Source organism: Epinephelus fuscoguttatus, linkage group LG20 (assembly GCF_011397635.1).
Source record: "Epinephelus fuscoguttatus linkage group LG20, E.fuscoguttatus.final_Chr_v1".
NCBI lineage: Eukaryota > Metazoa > Chordata > Actinopteri > Perciformes > Serranidae > Epinephelus > Epinephelus fuscoguttatus.
Genome location: NC_064771.1, coordinates 20092990 through 20120184, shown reverse-complemented (window position 1 = coordinate 20120184; position 27195 = coordinate 20092990). Strand labels below are relative to the sequence as shown.

General features: G+C 40.5%; 1 protein-coding gene across 1 annotated transcript in view; it reads right to left on the bottom strand.

Moving 5' to 3' along the window:
• The window catches only part of LOC125881273 (protocadherin-15-like), a 363072-nt gene that overhangs the window by 243286 nt on the left and 92591 nt on the right, over nt 1-27195 (bottom strand). Inside the window, exons 5-8 of the mRNA XM_049564361.1 lie at nt 19131-19291; nt 15953-16108; nt 6922-7041; nt 4670-4780 (exon numbers count right to left, since the gene is read on the bottom strand). Coding sequence (XP_049420318.1) covers nt 4670-4780; nt 6922-7041; nt 15953-16108; nt 19131-19291 — 548 coding nt within the window. The remainder of the gene's footprint in view (nt 1-4669; nt 4781-6921; nt 7042-15952; nt 16109-19130; nt 19292-27195) is intronic.

Genomic DNA, 27195 nt, shown 5'->3' with positions numbered 1-27195 from the left:
AAATAAATACTTGAATGTTTGGATTTGAATTTAACCAATTAAATTTTGACTGATGTTCTATCAAAAAATGTTTTCAACTTGAATTTTTGTTTTTGAATTTGGATATACTGAATCTTTTTTTTTTTTCTGCGTTGAAACTGAACTCATGAACTTGTGATGTACACCTGATGTGGCCTTGAATACCACATCAAGGGTACGTCCATATGGTCACTTCTCATGAGCACGGTAAACACAAACCCAGTTGAACCAGTTAAATGTAGCATTATTTTTGCAATATTCACAAATTCAGATCTGGAAATTCAAATTTCGCAATAAAAAAAATAAATTAAAAAATAACACTTTTTGACTTGAATGTTTGTATTTGAGGTTAACCAATTAAATTTGACTGATGTTCCATTAACAAATGTTTTCAACTTCAATTTTGTTTTTGAATTTGGACAAACTTTTTAAAAACTTTTTTGGAGAGGAATTTTGAATATGAGAACACTGACAAAAATATATCCAATTTTGGCCTCTAAAATTATAAATCAAGAAATTTCATATTTTAACCCTTTGAACCCTGAAGTATTCATTAGTTGTTAAATTTAAAATACTTACGTGCCTTATTTGCTTCCATTCATGCCTACACCTCCTACTGGTGTAATGTGATACTACAGCAAAGCAAAATGGCATTTATTTTACCACTACTTTAGTTTTTTTTAGTCTTTAAGTATCTATGATATCTTAAAAAACATCACCACTTACCCAGTACTGATGTAACTGTTGACATTCGCAGTAAATTAATTGGTATTGTCGGCACATAAAGGTTTCAGGCCTTGATATTGGTGATACACTGTAGCCAAATTATTGTACTGTGTAAGCCTTGAGCTTTAACTTTTGAAAGACATGTATTAAAAACAGGGGTATTCATCCTTAAAAAAATACAGCCAGCTCTTGTCTTTTACTATCTTGTATTAAACTGAATTCATATTCCACTGAAAAATGTTTGTATTGTGTAAAGGTCTCAAGCTTTTGAAAAAACCCACACCAAAATTAATGATGCATACAAAATGAAAAATGGATGTGCTTACACACTGTTTAGTTTTTATTCAGAAAAAGACCTTCAGAAGACTTTAAGATGGGTTTTGGAGAGGTGCACGTAAAATGTCAGTACAACTAGAAACACTCAGTCCTCGTCAGACACTGAAAGTAAAGCTTTTCACAAACTTTTATTATGGCTTTGGCATGAATTTGCAATCAGTCTTTTGTGCAGGCATTTCTAATTCCAGTGCTAATGTCTACTTGTTGATCTGGGTTTGGTGAAGTATCCGCCATCTAATTGCACACAAAGGTAGCTGCTCAGCAAATTCACAGGAAACACTTAAAAGGCCTATTCATCTGAATGGTCGATATAACTGCTGTGCTTTCAGTTTTTATTTCCAGATAATTAAGATTAAGATATAAACAAACACATTTTATTTTTTTTCTTGTAAAGCTCTCAGAACAAAATAGCCACATCAACGAATCTACAGGAAACTTATGAAAAACACTCTAAAGATAACATCTTCTATTTTAAGTTTGTGCAATTTATTTAGATCCCTATCTGCTTCACCGTATATGTGGTGGTGTCTGTATATAAGGCAGGATAGGTTTCTACCACTAATGTGAGAATTAGCCAAATTACCCAGATAAGAAGCATGAAACCTTAATCAAGTTTTATTAAAGTTCCTGTTTTAATGTAATTTAATTAAACCTAAAGTGAGTGTTTCTTCACGACGCCACGCTCTCCCTACTGTCAATCATCTTGCAGTGAAAGGAAGAAATGGAGGTCTCCGCCAGGACATAATCTCCTTAAAAACATGGTGCCTTGCACACTTCATTGTAACATCCATGTTTTTATGGGGCATCTTTCAAAACCAGGACAGCCATTAATTTCAAGCAACGATTGACACCATGGAGAATCTAATTATATACTGCACGCATTTCAAAATAACTGGAGAAATGTAAACTAAACAGTGACAGCAGAGAGCAGCCTCCAGAGTAACTGTAAATAACACCAGCATTGTATTTCTATTCTGCACTTATTCAAACTCTGCCCACATCCCAGGCTTTAAACTGTTTCATATTGTCTGTCAGTGAAGCTATTACAAAAATAAACTTTTTTGTTCCAGAGAGGTGTGATTGTTTGGATTGTTTTTGGACTTAAGTCAATGAAATACATGAAATACTCATACGCACTTTATTGCTGAGAATTAGATAAGAAGATCAATACCACTGTCACAGCTGTGCATTGCCTTGAATCTTAGCATTGGTGCAATGAGGTCAACTCTGAGTAATGCTGTGCTGGTAGAATGAGGAGAAATCCCACTGGAGCTCAGAGGGGACAAACTTTCATTAGCTTACTGGACTCGTCTTAAAGGATGTGGGGATGGGAAATACCAATTAAAGTGTTGTTAACGAACGCTGGGAGGATAACGAATTAAAGGGAAATGGTTTTAAATGGGAGATAAAAGATAAATTAGATTAATATGATGCTTCAGAAACAATTTTTAATTCCCCTTCTCCAATAAGTAATGTCTCTTAAGGTTAAAGTTGATTTTAGTGTCATGGAGCTTAACAAAGATTGGGTGGAAAGTGACACAGGATACTAGAATCATCATCATAGAATCATTGTTACACTTTCATATTTACTGATGGATCAAAAGATCATAATGATCATATACCAGCAGGAGTAACAATATCACACAATTTTAACATTCATTTAAGTAGTAGAATTGATTTTTTTGCTAGGCCCTGGCCCTTTATGATGGTCCAACATTGTATTAATTAGTGAGTTGTATATACACAGATTTTCGTACCTGCTGATACAGCCAGATTAGCATGCTGTTTCCTTTTGCTTGCAGTGTTGAAGCTAAGTTAAGGTAACTGGTCACCATTTGTTGCTTTGTATTTATTGTATGGACATGACAGTGGTATTGATCTCCTTATCCAATTCTTGTAACTGTACGTTCACACCAACAGCGACCAGAGCTTCCAAAAGTCCGAAGTTATTCATTCTCAATGAGAGCCCGGCGACTTGGACAACTTGGGCGACCTGATCGTCAGCTGCGCGTCTTGGGCGTCCAAGACGTTATGGTAATGAGCTCTGACGCGGTTCGGCGGAAACCAATCGGAATGCTGATGTGCTTAGATGAAGTGGGTCCCAGAGAACAAGCCATGTAACTTTGGTTCCTACAGCACACTTGGTCCTAGAATGGATATCGAGAAGTTTATTACTTGCGTTCGCGCCCACTCAGTCCTTTATAATGTGTCGCTGTTCGGTTACAGAGACCAAAATAAAAAGAATGAGGCTTGGGACTGCGTCGCGGAGGTGGTTGGTTGGTCTGGTGAGTTCTAAAGTGTGTAATGTTAGTAATAGAGGAGAGAATTGCAGGCTAATGTTGCGACATAGCATCCAAATCTTCCTTGCTTGGGTTGGATGGGATGACATACGTTTTTCTGTTTTCACTGACCAAACATAACTTTCTGTAGGCCAACTAAGAGCTTTTTGACTGGACAACAGCAAGCAGCAACTACGCTGCTTTCAAGCCAGTAGTCCGCTTTGTAGCTCCTTTAAATTGACAAGCACGATCGAACATTCAATGATTCACGTGATGAGCAACTAGAGCAACCAAAGCTGCCACAGATATTTTTGACAGTCGTGCTTCTTGGGCGTCCGCGAAAGACTTTGCCTCTTTGGAAGCTTCTGGTCTGAACGTACAGTAAGAGAGCAAACAAGCATATTTCCCAAAATGATGACATAATCTTAACATTGCTAATCATATGAATGTGTGTATGACTGTAATGTGTGAGGCCTATGATAACATTGTAATTAAAAGATTACATCAGACTGTTATTTAAATGAATTATTTAGATTATAAGTTTATGTTGCTCCTCTCCTGGTAGCACATATTGTCTCTTAGTCTTTGCTTAGAATTTTTATTCAGCAAATTCACAGCCACTCAAAACACTCTTAATATTGTAGTCAGATGAATAGTGAATACGCCAGGCTTTCAAGCAGTCAGAAACACATTAATCTTTCAGTGTACTGTTGACTTTTAATAATGCTTTCAGAGTAAATGGACCTTGAGACATATGAATATTTGCCACACTTTGTTGAGACAAAAGGTTTTGTAAGCAAGGTTTTCCCGTCACTACAAAAACCTTAATGGCGCAATCAACAACTTAAACAATTTTCTGTCAGTGCCTCGGTTTAGATCCTTTAAACGTCTGCCACCTCTCCCCATGACACTTTGCATGTTGGGTGAAATAAACTGTATCATCAACCACTTTCATGAATAAAACATACGGAGTGATAGATTAACAAAAACATTAGTGATAATTAAGGATGTGCTTATAGCTCCCCTTAGGATGATTCAACAGAACAGAAATAGTCCAAGGCTGTGTAACAGTTATGTCACCGTGACAATAAAAATTTACATAAAAATAAAAACACTCTAGGCCGCAGACTCCCACTCAATCAGGAGTTTGTTTTCCTCAGACATCCTTTATAACAGGTCTCAGATGAAAGCCTTTCAAAAATTTAAACTTTTTATATTATGTGACAATACATTATATCATACTTAGAAATGGTCCTTGATAGCTGCACAAAGACGTGCAGGCAAATATGTGAAAAACAAAAACCACTTACATTTGCTTGTATGATGACCAGGTAGCGTGTTATCTCCTCATAGTTGAGTCTTTCTTTAAGAACTACGGAGCCGAACAGTGTCAGAGGGATGTCAAAGGTTCTGTTTGTTGTCTGAAACAAACACAGATACAGTGCAAACACGGTGAGTCACAGGATCAACACTTCATTTTCACTTTTTTAGGGTTTAGACAAGCTAAGACACATTAATAGCAGTGAAATGATTATAATTACACATTCAAGTTAGAGCAGTACGGGTGTAGTAGTAGAGGTAACTGTATATTAGCCTGGCAAGAATATTATTTCAGTAGCATTGAGACGATCACATAGCCCATGCCTCAGCAACTGATAACAAAGTTAACATGTCAGCTCATATTTTTACAATATTGCTCTGCAGAAACTGAAGCTAATAGCTGATAAGATATAATGTAGACCACATGTTTGATTTCATGACATGGATTGGTTATTTACCTACCATTAATAAGACACATGGAGCATCAAAAAAATATTGCGTCCAAATGCTGCTCTAATGATGATTTCAAACGATGAAATAAATGAATATGTTATTATAAATGCTTCTCTGTGAATTTTGGTTGATTTAAGCCCCATTGTTAATCTCAGTTATGTTACATATTAAGGGGACAGGTCATCCCCAAAATCGAAAATACATATATTTCCTCTTAACTGTAGTGCTATTTATTAATCTAGATTGTTTTGGTGTGAGTTGCCAAGTGTTGGAGATATCAGTTGTAGAGATGTCTGCCTTCTCTCCAATATAATGGAAATGGATGGCACTCAGCTTGTGGTGCTCAAAGCACTAAAAAATATATTTGAAAAACTCAACAGCAATGTCTCTTTCTAGAAATCATGACCTGGTTACTCAAGATAATCCACAGACCTTGTTGTGAACAGTTTCATGCAGGACTATTTTCTTTATACAGCACTACACCCACCAACTGTATCATTGCGCAGAAGGAAGCGTGCATCTACTCATGGATGAGAAGCTCATGCTCGTGACAGTGCGAGATGTAAACATCAATGGCGTTTTTCTTTCTTTCTACCGAGCTACACCAGTCAGTGGTATTACCATGCAGAAGGGAGGGCGCATCTACTCATGGACAAGAGGCCTGTGCTCATGACAGTGAGAGATGTAAACATTAATGTCATCTTCTTCAGCTGAATTGGAATTTTGGCTAGCTCAGTGGTGCTAAGAGAGCTAGCAGTAGATGTCAGCTTCCTTCTGCACAATGATGCGGTTGGTGGGTGTATAATGTAGTAAAAAGAAAATAGTTGAAGATAATCCAAAGGCCTTGTTGTGAGCAGTTTCATGTAGGAACAATTTTCTTTCTACTGAACTACCCCCCAACTGTATCACTGCACAGAAGGAAGCGTGCATCTACTGTTAGCTAATCCAGCACCACTGAAATAGCTAACATTAATGTTTTCATCTTGCTCTGTAATGAGCATGAGCTACTTGTCCATGAGTAGGTGCACGCTTCCTTCTGCGCAGTGATACAGTTGGTGGGTGTAGTTCAGTAGAAAGAAAATAGTTCCTTCATGAAACTGCTCACAACAAGGTCTGTGGATTATCTTGAGTAACTAGGTCATGATTCTGGAAAGAGACATTGCTGTTGAGTTTTTCAAATGTATTGTTTTGGCGCTTTTAGCACCACAAGCTGAGTGCCATCTAGTTCCATTATTCATTCATTCATTCATCTTCTAACCGCTTCATCCTCTTGAGGGTCGCAGGGGGGCTGGAGCCTATCCCAGCTGACATTGGGCGAGAGGCAGGGTACACCCTGGACAGGTCGCCAGACTATCGCAGGGCTGACACATAGAGACAAACAACCATTCACACTCACATTCACACCTACGGACAATTTAGAGTTATCAATTAACCTGCATGTCTTTGGACTGTGGGAGGAAGCCGGAGTGCCCGGAGAGAACCCACGCTGACACGGGGAGAACATGCAAACTCCGCACAGAAGGGCTCCCAGACCCGGGATCGAACCAGCAACCCTCTTGCTGTGAGGCGACAGTGCTAACCACCATACCACCGTGCCGCCCTAGTTCCATTATATTGGAGAGAAAGCAGACATCTCTACAGCTGATATCTCCAACACTCTGCAACTCACACCAAAACAATCTAGATTAATATGTATTTTTGATTTTGGAGTGAACTGTCCCTTTAAGAAACCAAATTCTGACATACTGCTGGTCACTTCATGCTATCAGTAGGCAGACAGATAACCTACCGGGTCTTTGGGATTGTACTGGATGGTGTACTCTATCTGTCCGTTGGGACCGTCATCGATGTCTGCTGCCCCATTGTTCCCCCAGAAACCAGAGAAGATAGTGGTTCCTACTGGCGTCAGCTGAAAACACAACACAGAGAGAGAAAGAATTAGTATATATTTTTCAGTATCTTCTTCTACAAGCTCACAGTACATGATGTCAAACGCTTTCACACTCTGTACCACCAACATCAAACAGCTTCTATCCTGTACTGTTGTGTCTCTTCTTCCTGACATCTACCGCCTGTATGTGGCAGAGATGAGAGAGGAGCACATTAAAAAACTCTTCACATGCGTCTGGCCATAAGGGATCTTGATACCCCACTGTCTTTACAAAACAAACAGAAAATGACTTGCAGTTTTATGTTTATTGTGCTCAAATGGGGCTTGAGAAGGAAGATCAGCTTGCAGCTGTTTGTGTGCTTCGGAAATAAAATGAAACACAGGCAGCATGCTTTGTCCAACTTTCTGTCTGTCCACAGTCTGTGCCTCAGTCTGTCTCTGTGCTGTGAATGTTTGCTACACCTCATTGCTCCATTGAATAGATTTTTTTTTAGATAAAAGCGGTACATTGGGTGATAGAAAATCATTTATGGTACATTAAGAGTCCTTGCCAGAGATGAAACAAAAAAAGGTGGCGGATTTCTTCAGTTTTCTTTGATTTAAGATAAATAACATAGTGATAATAAATGAACACAGATTGGAACCATACACTCATCGTTATAAAATAATGAGTCAATGTCAAAACAGATTACAGCAATAACCAAGACGGTGTAGGTAGACGCTGCTTATTACGCCTACCCCTTTTCACAGTATAAAATGAACAAAATTAATGAACTAAACAATTCAATCGCATATGCCACAAAGTGTTTCTGAGCCTCCTGATTTATTCCCCCTGTCTTACTTTTATTTATATAAATAGTTGTACGTCAGCAGGAGTTTGTTATGTGATGCTCAGCCACCAGCTGATATTAGGGTTTGAATCAGGCCTAAAATTTTGAGCCAAATCTGACTGGAGTCCAAAAATGTTCCTAACCAAAATACACTCACCTCACCAGCAGCCCATTCAGCAGCCAAACCAAAAGTAGCTTCAGTATGGAGAGTACACTGAGGAGTTGAGCTGCAAGAAGTGGCTGCTGAAGAGCTTTGTTTTCCTTTTTAATGCCAGGTGCTGTCAAATTCACATCAATTGTTGAACAGTGATAACATCTGCCAGTTATTTGTTGCTGACCAATGATTTTAGTTAAAAGGGCTCTTTGCAAAATTCAGAGCATAAGAGTTTGGCGGATCTGACACTCAACACTAAAGTGGCACTTAATCTACTTTGGCTAAGCCACATACTTTCTCTCTGGCCACTGATGCCTCCAAAGTCCGTCCATCACCTCAGGTAAAGAGTCTGAGCGTCATCCTGGACAGTATATTGTCCTTGGAGCCCACATCAACAATATTACTTGGTCTGCATACTTTCATCTGTGTAATATTAATCGTCTTTGCCCATCACTTACACCTCTGAATGCTGCTGTCCTCGTTCACTCTTTGGCTGCATCCTGTGTTGATCATTGCAATTCTGTCCTCTTTGGTCACCCCCTCAAAAGTCTTCATAAACTCCAGCTGGTCCACATTTTAGCTGTCCCTATCACTACTAGAACCCCCTCCATAGATCGTATCACTGCTATTCTTCGGCAACTTCACTGGCTTCCTGTTAAATATGGCGTCGATTTCAAGATTCTGCTTCTAAGGCCCTTAATAATGATGCCCCTTCCTACCTGTCTTAACTCCTTCATACCTACACACCCTTCTGATCCTCTTCTGCAATCCAACTCTCATCATCATCTGCCCCAATGACTACTATGGGGTCTAGAGCCTTCAGCCGTTCTGCCCCCCGCTTCCAGAACTCTGCCCCCCACAATGTTTGCAATATTGACTCCCTTTACACGTTCACATCCCGTCTGAAAACACACCTTTTTAAGCTGGCATATTTGGTCTGATTAATGGAGACACACATATGGTGACTTGCACTGAGGATGACTTTATGATGATGATCTTATACCTAATATTTATGATTAGGATTTTTGTCCAGTGGAGAGTTTACTGAAGGGTTGAGCTGCAAGTAGCGTTAATATTTGCCAACTATATCTTGCTGACCAATGTTTATTTTTAGTTAAAGGGGCTCTATACAAAATTTAGAGCATATGAGTTTAGGGGATCTGACACTTGGCTAAACTGCATAGTTTTTCTCTGAGCACTGACGACTCCAAAGTCAATCACCTCAGGTTAAAAGTCTGGGTGTCACATTTACCTGACTGATAAATATCACAGGTTTTGTTTTACTCACAAAATATAACAGTTAGAATAAAATGCATTAATATTTACTAAACTATCCAGCGTTATATAAGGGTTATAAGAGCTCCATCTTTAGCAGCACTAAGTAAATTTAAGTTCATTGTGCTGATAACAGGCCAACCTCTTCTGACTGCAGGACTTTGACTTTTGCTGTGTGCCATGAATAGTTTTAATTAAGTAAAGTACAGCTGCCAATAGCCTACCAACATTCCCAGTGAGGGGAAGGGTAACTTCAGGGTTAATTCTGGGTTTTCAGTACTATGAAGCTGGTTCTGTTTTTACAAGGCTTGTCACAATACTAAAATTTCAAATTCGATATCGATACCCAGGAAAATATTCAATACTCGATACCATTTTCGATACAGCAGGAAAAAATTAAGAGGCATGTCGTTTTTTTAAATAAAGATCAGAACTGTAATATCAATGATAACAACAAAAAATCCCCCCAAAATAAATAACAACCAGAAACAAGAACTGTCCATACAAATGTATTTATCTACAGCCCTGTTTATTTTCTGTGCTTCTGGTGAATTGGCACCATATTTTTGTTGCTGATCAAATAGAGTTGGTAGTTTAGGCTCAGGATGCTCCTGTTTCTACCTCACTATGTGATCAGAGAACCAGGGGTTACCAGCTGCTAGTGAGGGGAGGAGCTGTACCTGCCATCTGCAGCGTGCTGTGTTCACTTCACTAAATATTTCCAAAGAGCGCTTTTTCCTTTATCATTTTTGACCAAAACTGGCTGCTCTGAGCCGCGCTGGCCATATTACAGCAACAGAAATGCGTGCAACAAGACGGGTTGCAGCGAGGGCTTTGTGCCTGCCAGACGTTGCCTGCACAGCACGTGTCCGTCGGACCCGTCGCGCACACCCGACAGGCGCTGAGGTGGCGTGCACTCTTAGTATCGATACTTTTGTAAATTAGTATTGTATCCGGATACAGCGTTTGAGTATTGATACTTTTGACAACCCTAGTTTTTACCAGGATAAATCACCGTGGTAACTTATGCTGAACAGTTAACCTGCTCCCGAACAGAGTATCGGATCACAGCCTGTCGACACATCCACCTCTGACCAATCAGATCACTGAAGAAAACAGTATCCATGGACAAAAGTCTGGAGTGACGGGTAAAAAAGAGGAGCCTATATGCTGTTATAGGTCAGAAGAATCATTTAATATTTCCAGTGCTCTATTTCCACTGGTTTCAAAAAAGAGCTTCTAACAAACACAGAGATCGTTTACAACACCAAACACATGATTTTAGCACTATTTGAAATCATTAAGTTTATTTAGTCCGCAGTGATCGCTGACAGTGGTGCTGTTTTTACACTCTGATTCCATCACTGCAGCTCAAAATAACATGAGACACATGTGTGATGAGAACCAGGATAAAACAGATAATATTTTATTAGTAAAATAATCCACGCACTGTTAATTGGCTCTTGTTATTATAAATGCTACATTTGGGTCAGACAAACCTTATTAGTCATTAACTACTTTTCCACCCTTTAACCTACTTCAGCAGCAGAAACAGTCTGGTGATATTTTTGTGTCAAAGTGTTTCATGTGACATATTCAGAGTAGTTTCATCATCATCATCCAACTAAACGGCAAAAAATACTCTATACTAATGTCACATAGGCCCATAGCTCAGTGATACCTGCTCATAATTTAAGTCTCGGATAACGGTGAATATTTGGATGGCGTTTACAATGTTTCTAGATCTTCCGTCAAGATTACAGTTCGTCGTTTACATCCTGCACCACTGACATTTTACTGTCTAGTCAACAAGACACTTTTGCTACCGTTTCATCTCTTCTCATATGAAGTACTTCATTCATGGTCCCTTTCACATGAACACACTCGGGGTTAGATGTAGCGTATTTTGCAAGCACAAACCCATTACTTTCAATTTAGACGTGCTTGTTTTTTCGTCCGGCACACAGCTCCACGGACCTGCTTTTCCCTCCGGTGTTGCGTCAGACCCCGGTTCCTCTTCCGGCTGTGTCTCTCCTACTGTTTCCCATGGAGCTCTGCCCCATTTGAAAGGCAAAGGAAGCCCATATGTAGAAAGACGTCGCCTCCAAGATGTACAATGTGTATTGCAGAAGAGAAACACACATTTCAGGACTGCTGACTTGTATCACCAGAACAGACATGTCCTGTGATTTTCAGCCTCCTTCCATATTTAATAGAGGGGGGACAATACCTGACAGTCATATTCTCAGCTGTAAGGATGTGCCTGCTGTAAAGGGTAAATATAATCATAGAAGGCTGAAAATCACAGGACATGTCTGTTCTGATTATACAAGTCAGCAGTGTAAAGCTCAAGCACGTGGGGGCCTCCTTTCATATTTAATAGAGGGGGGGACCGTATCTAAAAGTACAGCTGTCAAGATGCCCCCTGCCACAGGCCTTTGCCACCTTGGTCTCCAAAAAACCCAGGGAAATTTCATAGTACCCGTTATCCAGACAGCCAATGTTAGGGTTAGTCAAACCAGATAACCAGAAGATATCCTGGGTAAGTTCAATTGGCTTCATAGTACAGGCCTCTGGTCACCCGGTTAACTGGAACTGAATATCTTTGGGTTGTGGACAAAAAAAAAGACATTTGAGGACGGCATCTTGGGCTTTGGAAAACATCAATTGTCATTTTTCACCATTTTATGACATTTTATAGACCAAATAACTAATAGATTAATCGAGACTATAATTGACAGATTAATTGACAATGAAAATAATAGTTGCAGCCCTAATGTACATAAAAACTAAAGATAAACACTATGACAGACTTGTAATCTCTGTGCCATTGAGAGTGCTTTTGATTTTGGTTTTTATTTGTGCTTTGAATTTCACTTTACTTTTAATTGTACACGTGCTACAAGATAATCACTTTCTAATAGAGAAGAGAGAAGCTTGATATTCAGAAAGATATTCGATATGATTTTGGGAGAGAAATTCTTCACTGGAGAGTTGAACGCTTGCCACAGCACATGAAAGGAAGAACTTTGCCAGCCACAAATTGCCATGCTGTATTTTTTCTCAGTCTTGTGCCTCGGGATCTGTGATTACGTGTCAAAACAGTAGTCTAATCTCCAGACAGCACGAGAAACATTTGAGATTAAGTTTAATTTAGCTGCTGCACCAATGATTTGTTACATCATTTCCCTCAACAGGGTTATCTCTGCCTCCCACTGATCCAACAATGGTCCTCAGAACGTCTCATGCTGTCACTTTGCCACTTTCGGATACGGCTCTAATGAAACAACTCCAGACTCAGGCACCAGTGCCAACTCATGAAATCAGCCACAAGGATCACCTTGTACCCAAAAACTTTCACGGTGAACTCATAAACTGTGTCCTAGACGTTCTTATAAATAACCATATTGCCTCTCTGTGTGTCTTAATCTGTCACTTTCTTGCACTCAATAATCGTTAGTAATAGACAACTAAAAGCAAGTTTTATGTAGATAAAGCTGGATGTAACTCCTCAGACACTCTCTCAATATTAAATTTACTGCATTAGGTGGTTGGAGTTCTGGGGCAAACTAAAGTGAATTAGACAATAGCTGTCTCTCTAATGAGCAGACTTGCACTCAAACCTTAATTATTGCCCACATCAGAATAAATGTATTCACTTTTTTTTTAAATTATTACCACCAAACTGACCACATTTACCTTGAGCTGGCACAGGAATCATATTTTAGAGTTTTTTTACGACACATCTCCTAAATTGTATGGTGGTCGTTGAAGTGAGCAGAGGGAATGATTTTAGTAAGAGTAATGAGGAACTGGAGAGCTGTGAGAGGTGGCGGAGTGGAGGAGTGGAGGAAAGACAACCAGGAATATATAGAGTGTGGCAGAGGAAAGGTGGGGAGGTTGAGGAAAGGTGACATAATGAAGAGCTGGGAGTGGTGAGGGGGGGCATGGGAGTGAGGGGAGTGCGGGGGAGCTGCAAAAACAGAGAAGAGAGGCCAAGAGAGAGAAAGAGAGAGGTTGAGAAGACAGATTGAGTTGGACAGGCTGTGGAAGACTGTATAATGAGATATTCTACTGGGTCCGCCTAGGTCTGCGCTGGCAGCAGGCTACATGTATCCTTGTCCAGTTTTCAGTTTGAACCTCCTCTAGTTAAATCCTGCACCCCCAGACTCGGGAGGACACCCTAACTGTGGGATTGGCATCTTAAAGACTATTCTGGAAGCCGCTGAATAACAGATTTAGATCCTTTTCTCGGCTGCCCAAAAACTCTGCTTTCTCCCAGCTTACGGCACTACCTTTAAACTTTAGTCTGACAGAGAAATGCCATGTATAATAGTATTTGGTGGGTGTATTTATTTAAAGGACACTGCAGTATGTATATATGCCGGGCCTCATTTTCCGAGTGCAGGTCAATGCAGCCTCTGATGCTGGCAGTGTTAGTGCCACACATGACCCTCAGAGCAGCAGGGGAAAAGCTTCATACAGTGCAAATGACCAACTGTACTCATGCTGGACTGTGACCAACGGTGTAATTAATGAGGGGGACAGCGGGGACATGTCCCCTGCACTTTGTCAGAAGGTAGTGTTGGACCCCAACACTTTTTTCAGTCTGAAAACTAACTTTATATTAAAAATAAAAAGGTGTTTGTATCTTACAATTGGTATGATTGTATAATTTGAAAACTAAAAAGGATTTCAAAAATCTGTGTAAGTCCAGTTTAAACATTGTAAGACGAGATACATTTTTAAATCTTTAGCTCGCTAGGCTTTCAGGGGTTAAAATTGTATTTTTGATACATCTCCAAAAGTATAAGAGAGAGCAAAACTTTTTTTTTTGCATTCATTATTATATTTTAACATGAAAAAATGCATTTTACTCCCCACTTTACACATTTTGCTTTTTTTGCACCACCTTTATGGTCTCTGATGGTCTGAACTGTGCCAACAGACCATCATATATGAGCTCAGGTAACACTTTGTATCTAAAAGCGTCTCGGCTCCAGTTTTACAATAAATACATATGTTGATATTCACATTGCTATCAGTGCAAAATTGAACTAAATCCAAGCAATAGGTGAAAAAAACTACCTCTGATTTTATTCATTTTTGCCTCTTGGCTGAGTCAGAACTGTCATTGTGGGGGGAAGAGAGGGACTGATTACTGAGGGACCCAATGGGAAAGGGGTCCTCAAAAACCCTGGGACGACTGTTGCAATTGTTTATTCATTAGCGCCATAACCAAATGAAAATTGGATGACTAAGTTGGTTTTAAAGACTTAACTTTGTATTAAAAAAATGTGAAAGCTCTCTGAGGCCCCTCCCACTCTTCAAGGCCTTGACACATCAAGCTGATGGTTGGCCATCAGTCAATGTTTGAACATCACTAGCAGTAGCAGTGGCCATTTTTCCACCGTTTCAGCATGTTTCAATTGGCATTGGTGACAGCAGAGCCTATCAGTGAATGAAATCACTCTGATTGGCAGTTCAGCTCAGTGTACGAGAAGAGAAACGGAAGCGAGGAAAGTGAACAAAGAGCTGACATCAAGAGAGTGAGATCAAAACAAACTTGTCATACAAGGTATGATTATTTTTTCTTTAGCCATTGAGGTCTTAACCAGAAATGTTTCGTGATGGTCTGTGTTATTGTTCAGTGGTGCATGGTAAATATCCTTTGTTCTTTCAACACTTTATTGTATTGCTAATGTGCTAACTGACTAACTAGCATCAAGACGGTCTTCCGGTTTCCCTTTTTGTGTGACAATTACAGATGACTATGTCTGCTGTGAGAGTTATTTCCTCTCATGCAAGCACAGAACATATGTGCTGGTTAGCAGTCGGTGAAGTCTTTGCAGTGTGTTCATGTGCAACTTTCTGGCTGACACAAAGGCGACGTGAGGTGACGCAGCAAGAGGCTTTCATCACTGCTAGTTCCCTGAAGTTGGTTTGGTGTGTCAGGGCCTTTAAAGGCGCAAAATGATTTAGTTCGCCCCCTGCACTAGAATTTGCCTCTAAACGCAACTTGAGCAGAGTGAGTGACTGCTTATGTTGCTGGAGCACCAATGTACACGAAAGGGAAATCAGGGTTATAAAGAATAAAAGAAGGAAGGAAAGGAGAGAAAAGGAAAGCAAACTGGCTGTGTAAATGAGGCATGAGAGAGGCATGGATCAAGAGAGGAAGAATGGAGGGCCCACTGAGAACACTTTTTGTTACAACCCCCAATTTAATGATGGGGGCATATCAAATTTAGGAAAAAACATGGTTGTGTTTGTTGTACCTCAGGTAGGGGCATCTAAAAAACTGAAGCCCTTTTGAAGACATGAGCCTGAGACTTACTGTGTCCTCATCCCCCCACCTTTAAAATCTAAATTCCACCCCTGACTGTAGCCCCCCACACTTTGGTCTCTAGTCTCAGACCCATGAGTCCTGTTCCTGCCATGATGACGGACAGTAGCACTGCAGCATGAGGGCAATAAAAAGCTCCTGATTTAGGTGAAAGACGGTAAAATATTTCCACCACACTTAGCTTTATGGGTTTTTTAAACCTCACAACAATTCAGTGAGAAAAAGAGGTTGTGTATGTTTATATGTGTGAAACTGTCACTGTGTGTGTGTGTGTGTGTGTGTGTGTGTGTGTGTGTGTGTGTGTGTGTGTGTGTGTGTGTGTGTTACCTCGCTGACGGCAACGTAGTATCTTGGCTGTTGGAAACGTGGTGCGTTGTCGTTGCGGTCTCGTACAACAATGCGGACTTCATGTAAGATCACCGTGCCGACTAGCTCATTGGTGCACTGAACCTGAACCACAATGGACTGAATATAGGAGGGGGGCTGGGAGAGGAAAAACCAGAGGGAAACATATATACGGTTAAAAGTAACAATTACACGGAAGCAATAAATAATTAACCAGAAAATAAACCAAAATAAATAAAACAATTGCACAGAAGACTGCCTGCGTCTTGCATTGTACTTTTTGTGCCAAATCAGACTTTCAAAAACATCTGCTGTATAAGTTTACAGAGCCAAACAGCAGGGGGCTGGTTGTTTTCCAGCTGAGCTGGAGCTAAAACTTTCCGAGTTTCTCACAGTAGCGAGTGCTGGAAAAAGTGAGACAACCACGAAAATTGGCTGCTGCCACATTTTGTAGTCGAGTGAAAAACAAAAACAACAAAACAAGGAGATTCTGTCACATGCAGAAACATTACGATAAATGCACTCTTAATTGGAGAAACCGGAGAAGCACCTGCGAGATTGTGTGACACCCATGGAAACAGAATGACAGTAGAACTGACAGTCCCATTCAAATCAATACGGCAGTACAGTCAGAGTGGTGGACATCTTTATGTGTATCATTGCTACTGCAAAGAACTGTGACAGCTGTAACAAGCCAACTTCCATATAAACCGACCTGCAGCAAGTCGCAGACCCCCTGAGGTGAGGTTCTGGAGTAACGATCACAGAAGCATTGGAGCAGTACAAAGCATGGAGAGGTGTCTTTCATTGCTATTTTCAGCCTAGCAACCAGAAGAAAATGTTGGCATTGAATGTTTCTGCAAACCAATGATACATTACATCTCCATGTTTCATGTATATCATATCAACATTTCTACGATGATGTAGCATACGAGCTGATTTTGTCATCTAGAGGTGGAGAACATGGTGGATGATGTGTAACCTATGCGAGACCGGTTGTGACTTAGCGAACCATTGCTGTTTTAGAAGCAGCTTTTTAGGCTCCAAACAGGGATGTTTGTAATGTCCCATTAGCGGGGATGGTGCCATGTAAAAGCAGTTGCTTTTTAAAGATACTTTTCATGAGGGGATTGTGTCCCCAAAACCAGGTATTTGAATCCAAAACACAACCTTTTACTAGGGGTGGGATGAAAAAATCTATACAGCATAGAATCGCGATATTTTGCGTGGTGAAAACATGCTGTGTCGATTTTGAAATACAACTTTTGGTACTAGAATAATAAAATCAATTGCTTTTTCTGTCCACAAGATGATGCTGATGTTTTTGTCTTGGTGAGGTCAGCAGTAGGGTTGTCATGAGAACTGATACTTCGGTACCAAGTCAATACAAGCACGCAAAAAATACATTGGTACCTGTTTTTTTCCGGTACCATAAGTACCGGACACAACTTTGCCGTCAGCGGGCCGTGTCATTTCATGTTAGAACTGACGGGGGCAGTATACACGCATCAGTCTGTGCCGAGAAATAAAGCCTGTTCTCCATCGTTTTTGCTAGAAACAATGGCTTTTACAAGTGCTGCTGGAGCCAAAACACCTCGGCTTGTCGAAAAGTCAGGTAGTAGGAGTCGTGTGTGGAGAGGGTTAGGGTTAGGTCTCATTCACACCGCGTAGCGCTCGCAAACGGTTGCTGTTTACTCGCGTTTTCATTTCGGCGAGCATGTTAACAGGTTAGCGCACTCCCACCGCATCCGTTCTACGTGCTGCTCATGTCGCACTGCTTTCGTGAGCAAGCTCGAAAATAGAAGAGATGCCATTTTTTTGACCGTGTTGCAAGCGAATGGTCACGGTATTCAACAAAAAACACAAGTTTGCGTGTGTTGTGACCTCTCTCGGCCACCGTAGACATCTCCCCCTTAACCAAGCTAGACCTGACAGGCACATGTTTCATGTACTTTGCAAGCCAGAGATAGTGTTAGCCACTGATGGCAAAGCTAACGCTAAACCTGATCCGCCAAAAAGATCAACCATCACTGGACGCACTCAGCTTAACAGAACTACCATCCAACTTTGACAGCGCAAAGAAAATAACACAGTCCATCACCTACTTCCTGTGCAAAGATCTGCGTCCATACAGCGTTGTTGAAAAAGAAGGCTTTTCTCACACGCTAAAAACGCTGTCGGTATGTGACTCCATCCTGACATTTTTTCACCGACACAGCCATACCCAAGCTCTACAGAGAAGTGAAGCATAAAGCTGAGGAATCACACAGCAGGAAGGGTGGCATTAACTTGTGACGCCTGGACTTCAAGGTCAGTGGATTCATATGTGACAATAACGGCACATTATCTCACAGAAGACTGGCAACTGCTGTCTCACGTTCTCCAAACTAGAGCGGTACATGAAAGTCACACCTGAGCAAACGTTGCAGACATCCTGCAAAATGCAGCACAAGAATGGGGCATTGTGGTTGTAACAGACAACTCTTCTAACGTGGGTGTTGCCATTCAGTTAGCAGGATACATGCATGAGAAGTGTCTAATTTGGCCTCCCAGAGGGCGTTAAATCTGCCCACAGTTCAGTTTGTCAGGTGTATGCAGCATTTCTGACAGGTTTTATGATGGTGTTGGTCAGTCTGTCTGCTTTGTGTCACATTTTGCTGCAATAAAAATGATTAAAGTCAAATAAACAGACTGAAAACTTTAGTTTTCCTTTGGGGAAATAATTTGCAGTTGGGAAAAAAGGTAATAAATTGCAATATATTGTATTGCAATACTCAACATATCGCAATAATATGGTATCCTGAGTCCCACCCCTATCTTTAACTAACCATAACCAAGGTCTTTCTGTGCCTACATATAGCCACACATTAACCACAGCTTTGTTGAAATGTATCTGCTACATAGTAATGTGATGTAACATATCCATGGTTTGAAGAAACGTATAATGCCAACATTATTCTGTAGACTGGGTTGCTATATTCAGTGTTTTGTTGCGAGAGAGGAATTGAGGGTTCCTTCATACTTGAACTAGTCAAATGACATCGGCAGACAGTTCAATATCTGTTCTCCTCTCATTTTATCTTTATGGACAAACCAGATTCATTTGGATTTCTATCATTTGACTTCAAACTTTCACAAAAGTGAATTTCAGTGGCCTTACATCTCGATCCAGAAGCCGTCCAGTGCTGTTGAGGTAAAGGGCTTGTTTGGAAGGATCCAGGATCACCCAGTAGTCGTGGTTATCCCTTAGCGACAGAGAGATGGTACGATCAGGACCCTCGGCCACGCCATTTATCTGCATGTTCTCAACCAATAACGTTCCTGGGGATACAACAAAAACACTTGTTATTACCCATCAGCTGAAGAGAGAAAGACACAAAGTCTGGAGTACCTGGAAATAGAATTAAATAACTTCTGAAGAGAAACGGTCCTGGATTGAACTTTATTAGTGAAAGGAAAGGGAGACAGCCTGAAGAGACCCTTCTGCTGTTCTTGATGTTCTCAATTTATTACAGTATATACCTGGAGATTACATGTAGGTTATAGTCAAGGTCAAGGTCAATGAGAGACGTACGCAAACAGAAAGGGAGAGTGGAAAGCATGTGGAATTGAAATTAAATTAAGTATAGTAGAGCAGATGGGGGGCGTCTTTGTTTGCCGTCTCTATAGGAGTACCTGAAATCCTTAATAAATGGAACACAAAATAAAATGAACATTCCAGAGAAAGACATTTAAATAAGTAAACATTTTAGAAAAACAGATAGTGCAGATAAAACTTGATTAATTCAACACAAGCAATGAAGCGATTTGGGAGAGCACTGAAAAACAGAGAGAGAGTGAAGGAAATACAAACAGAGAGACAAGACATGATCTGAGTGGAAACTGTCTGCTGCATATTATCTCTCAATCAACACAAAGCCAGGAAACGTTGTAGCAGAGAGGAGCACCAGGTCAGAGAAGGTAGGTTTCACAAGAAGAAAGAAAAGGCAGATGGAGAATCAAGACAGGCGTCTGAGTTTATTCCTGACAGAGTCAATATGAAAACCGAGCCCTGTTGACAAACTTTTCAAATTGTTTGCATTAGCATCTCAAAAATAAAACTCCCACACAGGTCAGAGACGTGTGAATAAATCCACTGCTGGTTTTCACAGTTTTTAAGTATTTTTATACTTCACACTCATACGTTTAATCAGTTTCCCAAACTGACGCGTGGCTGTCAAGATGAAAACAAACAGCCATTACCTGCCCAGGGTCAATTTTTTCAGTTAAATGGAAAATATTATAACAGGAGAGGTGCAGAAAAACTGTTTGACCGAGTGGCTCCAAATCATAAGAGGCCCCTTACCAGGCCTTAACACTGCATTATTAAACCAGAAAAACGCTGGCATGTGTGAGCACAAAACTGTCTTTGAGAACACTATTAGACATTACAGGTTTCAGCCTGAGTCACAATTTTTTTTTTTCGGTGAGCGCATGTGGGCATTAGATTCTAAAAGCCCTATACTCATGGGACTGGTATTACCAGGGGACCTCATGTGAGGTAGATATTACCTCCCCACGTCTGAGTTTCAGACGGCACATTTGCAAGGGATAAGTGAAGTCTGTATTTTACTTCAATGTCCTGACATTATCCTCTAGATATGATGTCAAGGCCATATGTGTAGTGCTGCAGGAACATACCCCTTTTTCTCCAATTCATATTCATTCTAAAGAGTCAGAGGATCCAATCATCACTGAAGTGTATGTCGTGCAAGAGAGACAATAAAACAAAGGGAATGGTCAGAGCTGTCATATAGACATCTAGGGTGTGCTGATTGATTCATGATGTCCACTCATGCATTGAGTAACATGCAAAACAATGTTTCACCTTCAAAGTTGCCAGTTGCCTTTGTTACAAAGTAATACTTTGCTACAAGTATTTTTTGTGACTATCTGTACTTGAGTTTGTTGGTGCAAAATTAACACAGTGGTGATTTAAAAGAACAAAAAACATTCAATCAAACAAACAGACAATAAAAAAAAGTATATATCTGAACACAAGGACAGAAAGTTGAGGGCTGGTAGAGCCTGGTTGGTTCCAGAGTTATTTACCAGAGTAAGAGTGTCCATTTGTCTGTTCTTTTATTTCTATCAACGTCCACTTTTACGCCACTATATTTCCTAAATAAAATGTATACTTCTACTCCAATACATTTCTATGTACTGGAGTAGAAGTATTTTACTTCAGATTCACTCCAGTGTCTCTAAGTCCTAAGCCTTTGTGTTCCTACAAAATAAAATCCAAAGGTCTGGCAACTCTGGTCCCAGTTTGCAGGTTAGATCACAGGTTAATCACATACTGTAAAGGTCAGTGCAAACAACTGCTCTCAAAGCTGCAGTTAAGTTTAGATTTCCTACGCAGACAACAATGGAGAACAACAAGCTCTCCATTTTGGAGAGAATTTAGTTCGAGGAATGTCAAAGAATGTCTTTTTCAAACCAGATGGACTGTTGGCAGTCATGCGGGAACATTGCCCCTTTTTGGACTAAATTTCATGGCATCTTTGGAACTGTTTTTTTTAACCAAAATAACCTTAAATTTTGAACTGATGTACCTCATTAGATTGAAGGAACTCAAATGGAGGCAAAAAGAAAAATATCTGCGAAGAATATTATTGGTGGCATGTAAGAAATATCTTACTAAGAAATGGCTGAAGAAAGGAATACCTGGTATTGATGAGTGGTTTGATTTGGTATGTAATATTTATGTAATGGAGAGAATGACTTTTAGTTTGAGAACTCGGAAGGAATTTTTTTGAGAACTGGACGAAATGATTAGTGTATGTCTCAAAGATTAGACCTGATTTTGTCTGAGTGAGTACTAGAACATTGTGGTGTGATCAGTAGCATGTCTACTGAGTAGACATGCTACTGATCACATGTATAGCACCTTTCTAGTCTTCTGACCACTCAAGGCTCTTTTACACTACATCACATTCACCCATTCACATGCACATTTACATGCCGGTGGCTGAGGCTATCCTATATGGTGCCACCTGCTACTCAGTAACCATTCACACTTTCACACACCAGCCCCTTTTACACTACCAGATTTTCCATGAATGTCTGGCCGTTTTGCCGGCAAGCTGCGAGCATTTAGACACACAGAGCCGGACTGGCGGGTTGATCCGAGATGCTCAATTTTCTGCCTCGTAGGGTACTCATGTTGGTGGAACCCTTTTAATTTAAACAGACCGAGGCGGCCTTTCGCAACGGGAGGGGCTGTTGATGACTTGTGGGAGGAGCTATTGATGACGCCACACGTGCGACCCACTGGCGGTGGATAAACAGGAAACAGCTGATAGCAGGAATTAGCGAGCAGCTAGTAGCAAGAGGGAAACGCAAACCCAGATTTGTTTTTATACTGCCAATGCTGAAAAAAGACTGATTCTAAAAAGATATCTAAAAAGGGCTACCGATGAAACAGCCACTGGGAGCAATATGGGGTTCAGTATCTTGCCCAAGGATGCTTCGACATGTGGACTGGAGGAGCCGGGGACTGAAGCTCCGATCTTCCACTTGGTGGACGACCTGCTCTACCTGAGCCTCAGGCTGCATGTCAGATTAGATGCTTCATGCTAACAACTACATTCCACTGGATGATGAGATAGACATCACGATGGAAGCAGAAAATGGCATCTCACAGCGGAGAGGGCGAGTAATGACTGAAGATGATTGAAGGATTTGTGACAGGTAACTGCGCTGTGACTTCGTTACTGCAGTATGTCAACCCTGGATCGTCTAAGGTTTTCTTCAAATCCTTCACGTTGTGAAGAAGACCTTGATTTACTTCAAGTGTAATGTATGCTCCATTTTTAAGGTGGTGTACATGTTAAGAACTTCTAAACGCTCTCTTTTTATATTTCCAGCATTAACTTGTACTTTTACTTTTTATACTTAATTACATTTTATACCATAACATTACATTTGATATGTAAATACAGTAAATAACAGTTACTTTAAGATAAAAGTTCTACCAAAGTCATTGTCTGGTAAGATATCTGTACCTGTATTCAGGTATGGCTTTCAGGTACTTCATCCACCACTGAAATATACAAAACACAACTGCTAACAATATTAATATCGCCCCAAATTGTAGAGATACCAATTTCCACATGACTAATATTATGACCTGTGTCTGGCAAAATATGGTAGGTCATTTGCTGACTTGAGCAGGATTAAAATCACAGATGACCCCGCAATTAAGGCACATTACTGCAGGTCTCCAGGTAATACTGGTCCTGTGTGAATAGGGCTTAAGTGGAGAAAGAGACAAAATGTATGGAGAATTTCACTCTGCATCTGCCCTTTAATGGATGCTAGTGCGAATGGATCAGTGCACCTGTTCGTGTGTGTGTGTGTGTGTGTGTGTGTGTGTGTGTGTGTCTGAGAGAGAAAGACAAAGGTAGAGCAATAGGTTGAGCGAGTGAAAATTGGAAATGTGAGATAAAGACAGAGATTTAGACGGAGGGAGAGAAAAAAGTTGAGGACGAAAGCGGGATTGTGTTTGCTTTCTTGTGTGTGTGTGTGTGTGTGTGTGTGTGCTACTTTCCCTCCATGTGCACACACACACACCACAACACAAACACACAGACACACACACACACTGAACGATCTCATATCTGATCTGCCAGACATAAAATTGGGTCATGGCCTTATGTGCTACCATGGAAACCGTGTCAAATGCCTTGCTGTGATTCGCTGATGTTAAATAAACGGGGAAATTTAACGAAATTGGTTTCTTTATATGAGAAATGGGATAGAAAATGGAATTCATTAGGGGAGTTTCCTTCCTTGCCATCATTTGGCTATCTCTCTTCTGGATTTCTGCTGCTGTCTCGCAAAATGGGTAAAAAAAAAAACAGGCAAAGAGGAAAGAGACAGATATCACCTACACCTTGTGTAACTGTATCTAATTTAATTCCATAGGCCATCTCATATAAATGGACTCTTTTCACAGTGACCTCACTTCATGGGATGTGTGACTGAATATTGCACTCAACGGCACCTGATTAAATTGACCCATGTGTTAAAGCATGCAGGCAGAACGGCACGGAGCCATGAGTGTGCGCAGCAACACGGGGAGCAGAAGAAGAAAGGAACCGTCCGAGAGAAAGAAGCACAAAGAGCAATTAGAGAACAAGAGAAATGAGAAAGGAAAAGGAAGAAAGTGAGGCGAGAAAGATTGGGTTGAAAGAAAGGCTGAGAGAAATAAAGAGTAAAGAGAATATTAGGGGGAAATAGAGAGAAAACGAGCATTGTGGCTGCGCATTAATAGAATTTTTACAGGACATTAGCTTAACTGAATGTGGCGACAGGTACGAGCCATGCACTGAAACGTAATCACCATCCATGTGCTACTTTGGCTCTTGGTGAGGGGGACGAATGAGGGAATACCAGTTTACAGTTGGGTCAGGAGGAGTTTCATCACAAAAATTTATTCATTATTTGAGGACAGGAAATTAGCTTCAATTAATAAAGCAGCCAAATAATGTTGCCGAAACCCAGAAATGAGTTAGCGCTATCGCACCTCCTCAAAGTTTTTGGTTAGATGCCTGAAATAAGGTCTGATATTTCCGTGTTTTGTCCCACAACGTGCAATAAATCATAAATACTCCACATGAATTTTTAAACTTTTATGTGTATTAAAAAAGGTGTTCACTAGCAAGTGGCTAAATGAGACCACAGCGGTTGTTGGGGGCATTCGACGTCATCATGCCGTGGTGGTGACGTTGAAGTCATTTGACCGTGATGTAGTTTGTTTATAGCCTTACATTAGCTTTTTTGCTTTTGGCGATTGCATGTACTCTTTAAAACATCATAAAAGTAGCATTTGCTCATGAAAATTATCTTGCTGAACAATATATCAGGTTTATAAGCTTTGGTTTGCCAAACATATTATTTTCTGCAATAATTCAAAACCCAATGCAAGAATACCATTGGCTTTTTGTCAATGGAATCCAATACATTCTCACTCCCAACTTTTCAAATAGAAATGCTTTGTCAGTGGCCCTACATGTTAAACTGTGAGGCTCTGGGTACCCCTCTAGTGTCCGTTTGGAGACTCAGGGATTGCACGTCAATTTCTGCTTCTCAATTGAATTGTGTCAAAATAAACGTCCGTTTTCACAGAAAATTTACAGTGTCCACTGTGCATAGTCTCTTAAGACCTTTGTACACTGAGTCAGTTTTTGTCGCATGCGTTTTGTTAAAATCTGTCATCCATAAGAATCGTTATGCACAGAAACCTTGCACACTGATTCCGATGCGTTTCATTGTTCTATTTGTTGTAAAAATTAGCAATATGTGACAACATGAAAAGACATTTCCTCCTTTGCCTCTCTCCACTGGAATCACCTATCTGGCTGTCACCACTCCCTCCCTGTCTTTCATTTGATGACACAGCTGCATAAAGGGGGTGGAGATGTCCTCCCACTCAGCAGACTTTAACTGTATTTACTATGTATGTCAGTGGTGGGCACTGAATTGGTATTTGGTGTATTGGTGTATAAAGGTAAGGACATCATTGTTGCTGTCAGATGTTTCACCCTAGTAGGGCAAAAGGTTTTTGAGCACTGTGGCACGGGACAGTGTGCAACGTGCTGAAAGCTGTGTATTCGGTTTGGATGAAAGATAAATAAATGTACATTTATTCAACCTGTGTTTGCTTGTGTGAGTAAATATGCCGATTGTTCTGCAACTGGAACCTGTAGGTTATTATCTGAACTCAACACAACCAAGGACGCTGTGGCATCACCCGTGGAAAGCGTGTCAGCCAGGTCAGTCTGGGTAAAACATCTGTGTAGCAGAAAGTATTAGGCTAAGGTGCTATAGTTGGTTTCATCTGGGAGACAGCTGTTTGTATCGTTTTTGTCAAAAAATGCCACTGCCCAGTGCCTCTCATTTTAGGGGTGCCCCAGTACGTTGGTATGTGATGCCAAGGGCCACTGACAAAGCCTCTGTATTTGACAGTTTAGAAGTGAGACCAAGTTGGGGAACCAAGGCGATGCTAACTTCTGGGTTGGCCTACAAGAGAACGTCATCCTTGCACCACTCTATAATCGATCCCTCTGTATGTATGACTGTTTGTATCTATTGTAAGATCGAAGGATTCTGCCAGCTAATCCACACTGAGGTTCATCTTCAGTCAAATGAAAGGATGACCTCGCCAGGCACATCCACCAAACAAACCTAAAATATATACAGTGTATGCTGACAATGAATGTCTTTTTCTTTGGGAATTGCCAAGGGCAGCCATGTTTTTCATTACATCTGAAAACTGTAGTAAAGCCTCAGGTGTGTTTACCAGAAAAAGTGCAGGCAGGCATTTGTACTCTATTTTCTTACTGTTGCTTTTGACAGTTGTAATTCAGTCTTTACAGCCAGATGTAGGATTTATTTATGCCCGTGTTACATTAGCATATCATGGCAACACTAATGTACTGGGGTTTTTTTGTATTTCAACAGTGACCTTAACCCTAACATGGCCTAAAGATTGTGGAACAACTTCAGTAGACAACTATTTAGCTGATATATTTGCTCCGAGAAATAGCAGCTGCGATTCTTTTCTATGCATGCACGGAATAATAAACTATTTTATTTGGCTCTGGGGCCCCTATAGCATTATATGTGGTCAAGCTAGATTAGCAAAGCTGAGTATATTTACAGCAGAACACTAAATGTTAATGTTAGAGCAGTGAGCGAAGATGATTGTACACCATTGCCTTCAATTTTGTGTGCTTAGTTGGCATTTATTATCTGCTAAATGATAAATTTAATGCATTATTGTGTATATTCTGGTATTGTTAAGCTCCCTGCTGAAGTGTGTGTGTGTGTGTGTGTGGCTCTGTGCATGTAGGTGCGTTTGTGTGTCCGTCAGTCCCACTCCAACACCTATCCACTCATTCTAATCAGCCTTTTACTTGATATTATTAAAATCAAACCCCCAGTTTCAATATTATCTTCTTTTTATGACATTTCCCCGAGGAGAAAAACTCCCTAACTTGTATCTTGTTACTCTCCCTCCCCCCCGCCTCATTTCTGTCCTCGAGTCCTCTCTCCCTCCCTCTATTGCCCACACCAACCCAAGATAATCACCCTAAAGCGAGATTTTCTATTAAATCTGTAACACTATTTCACAGCCACAGAGCAATACATGGCATTATGCATACAAACCATTCCAATAC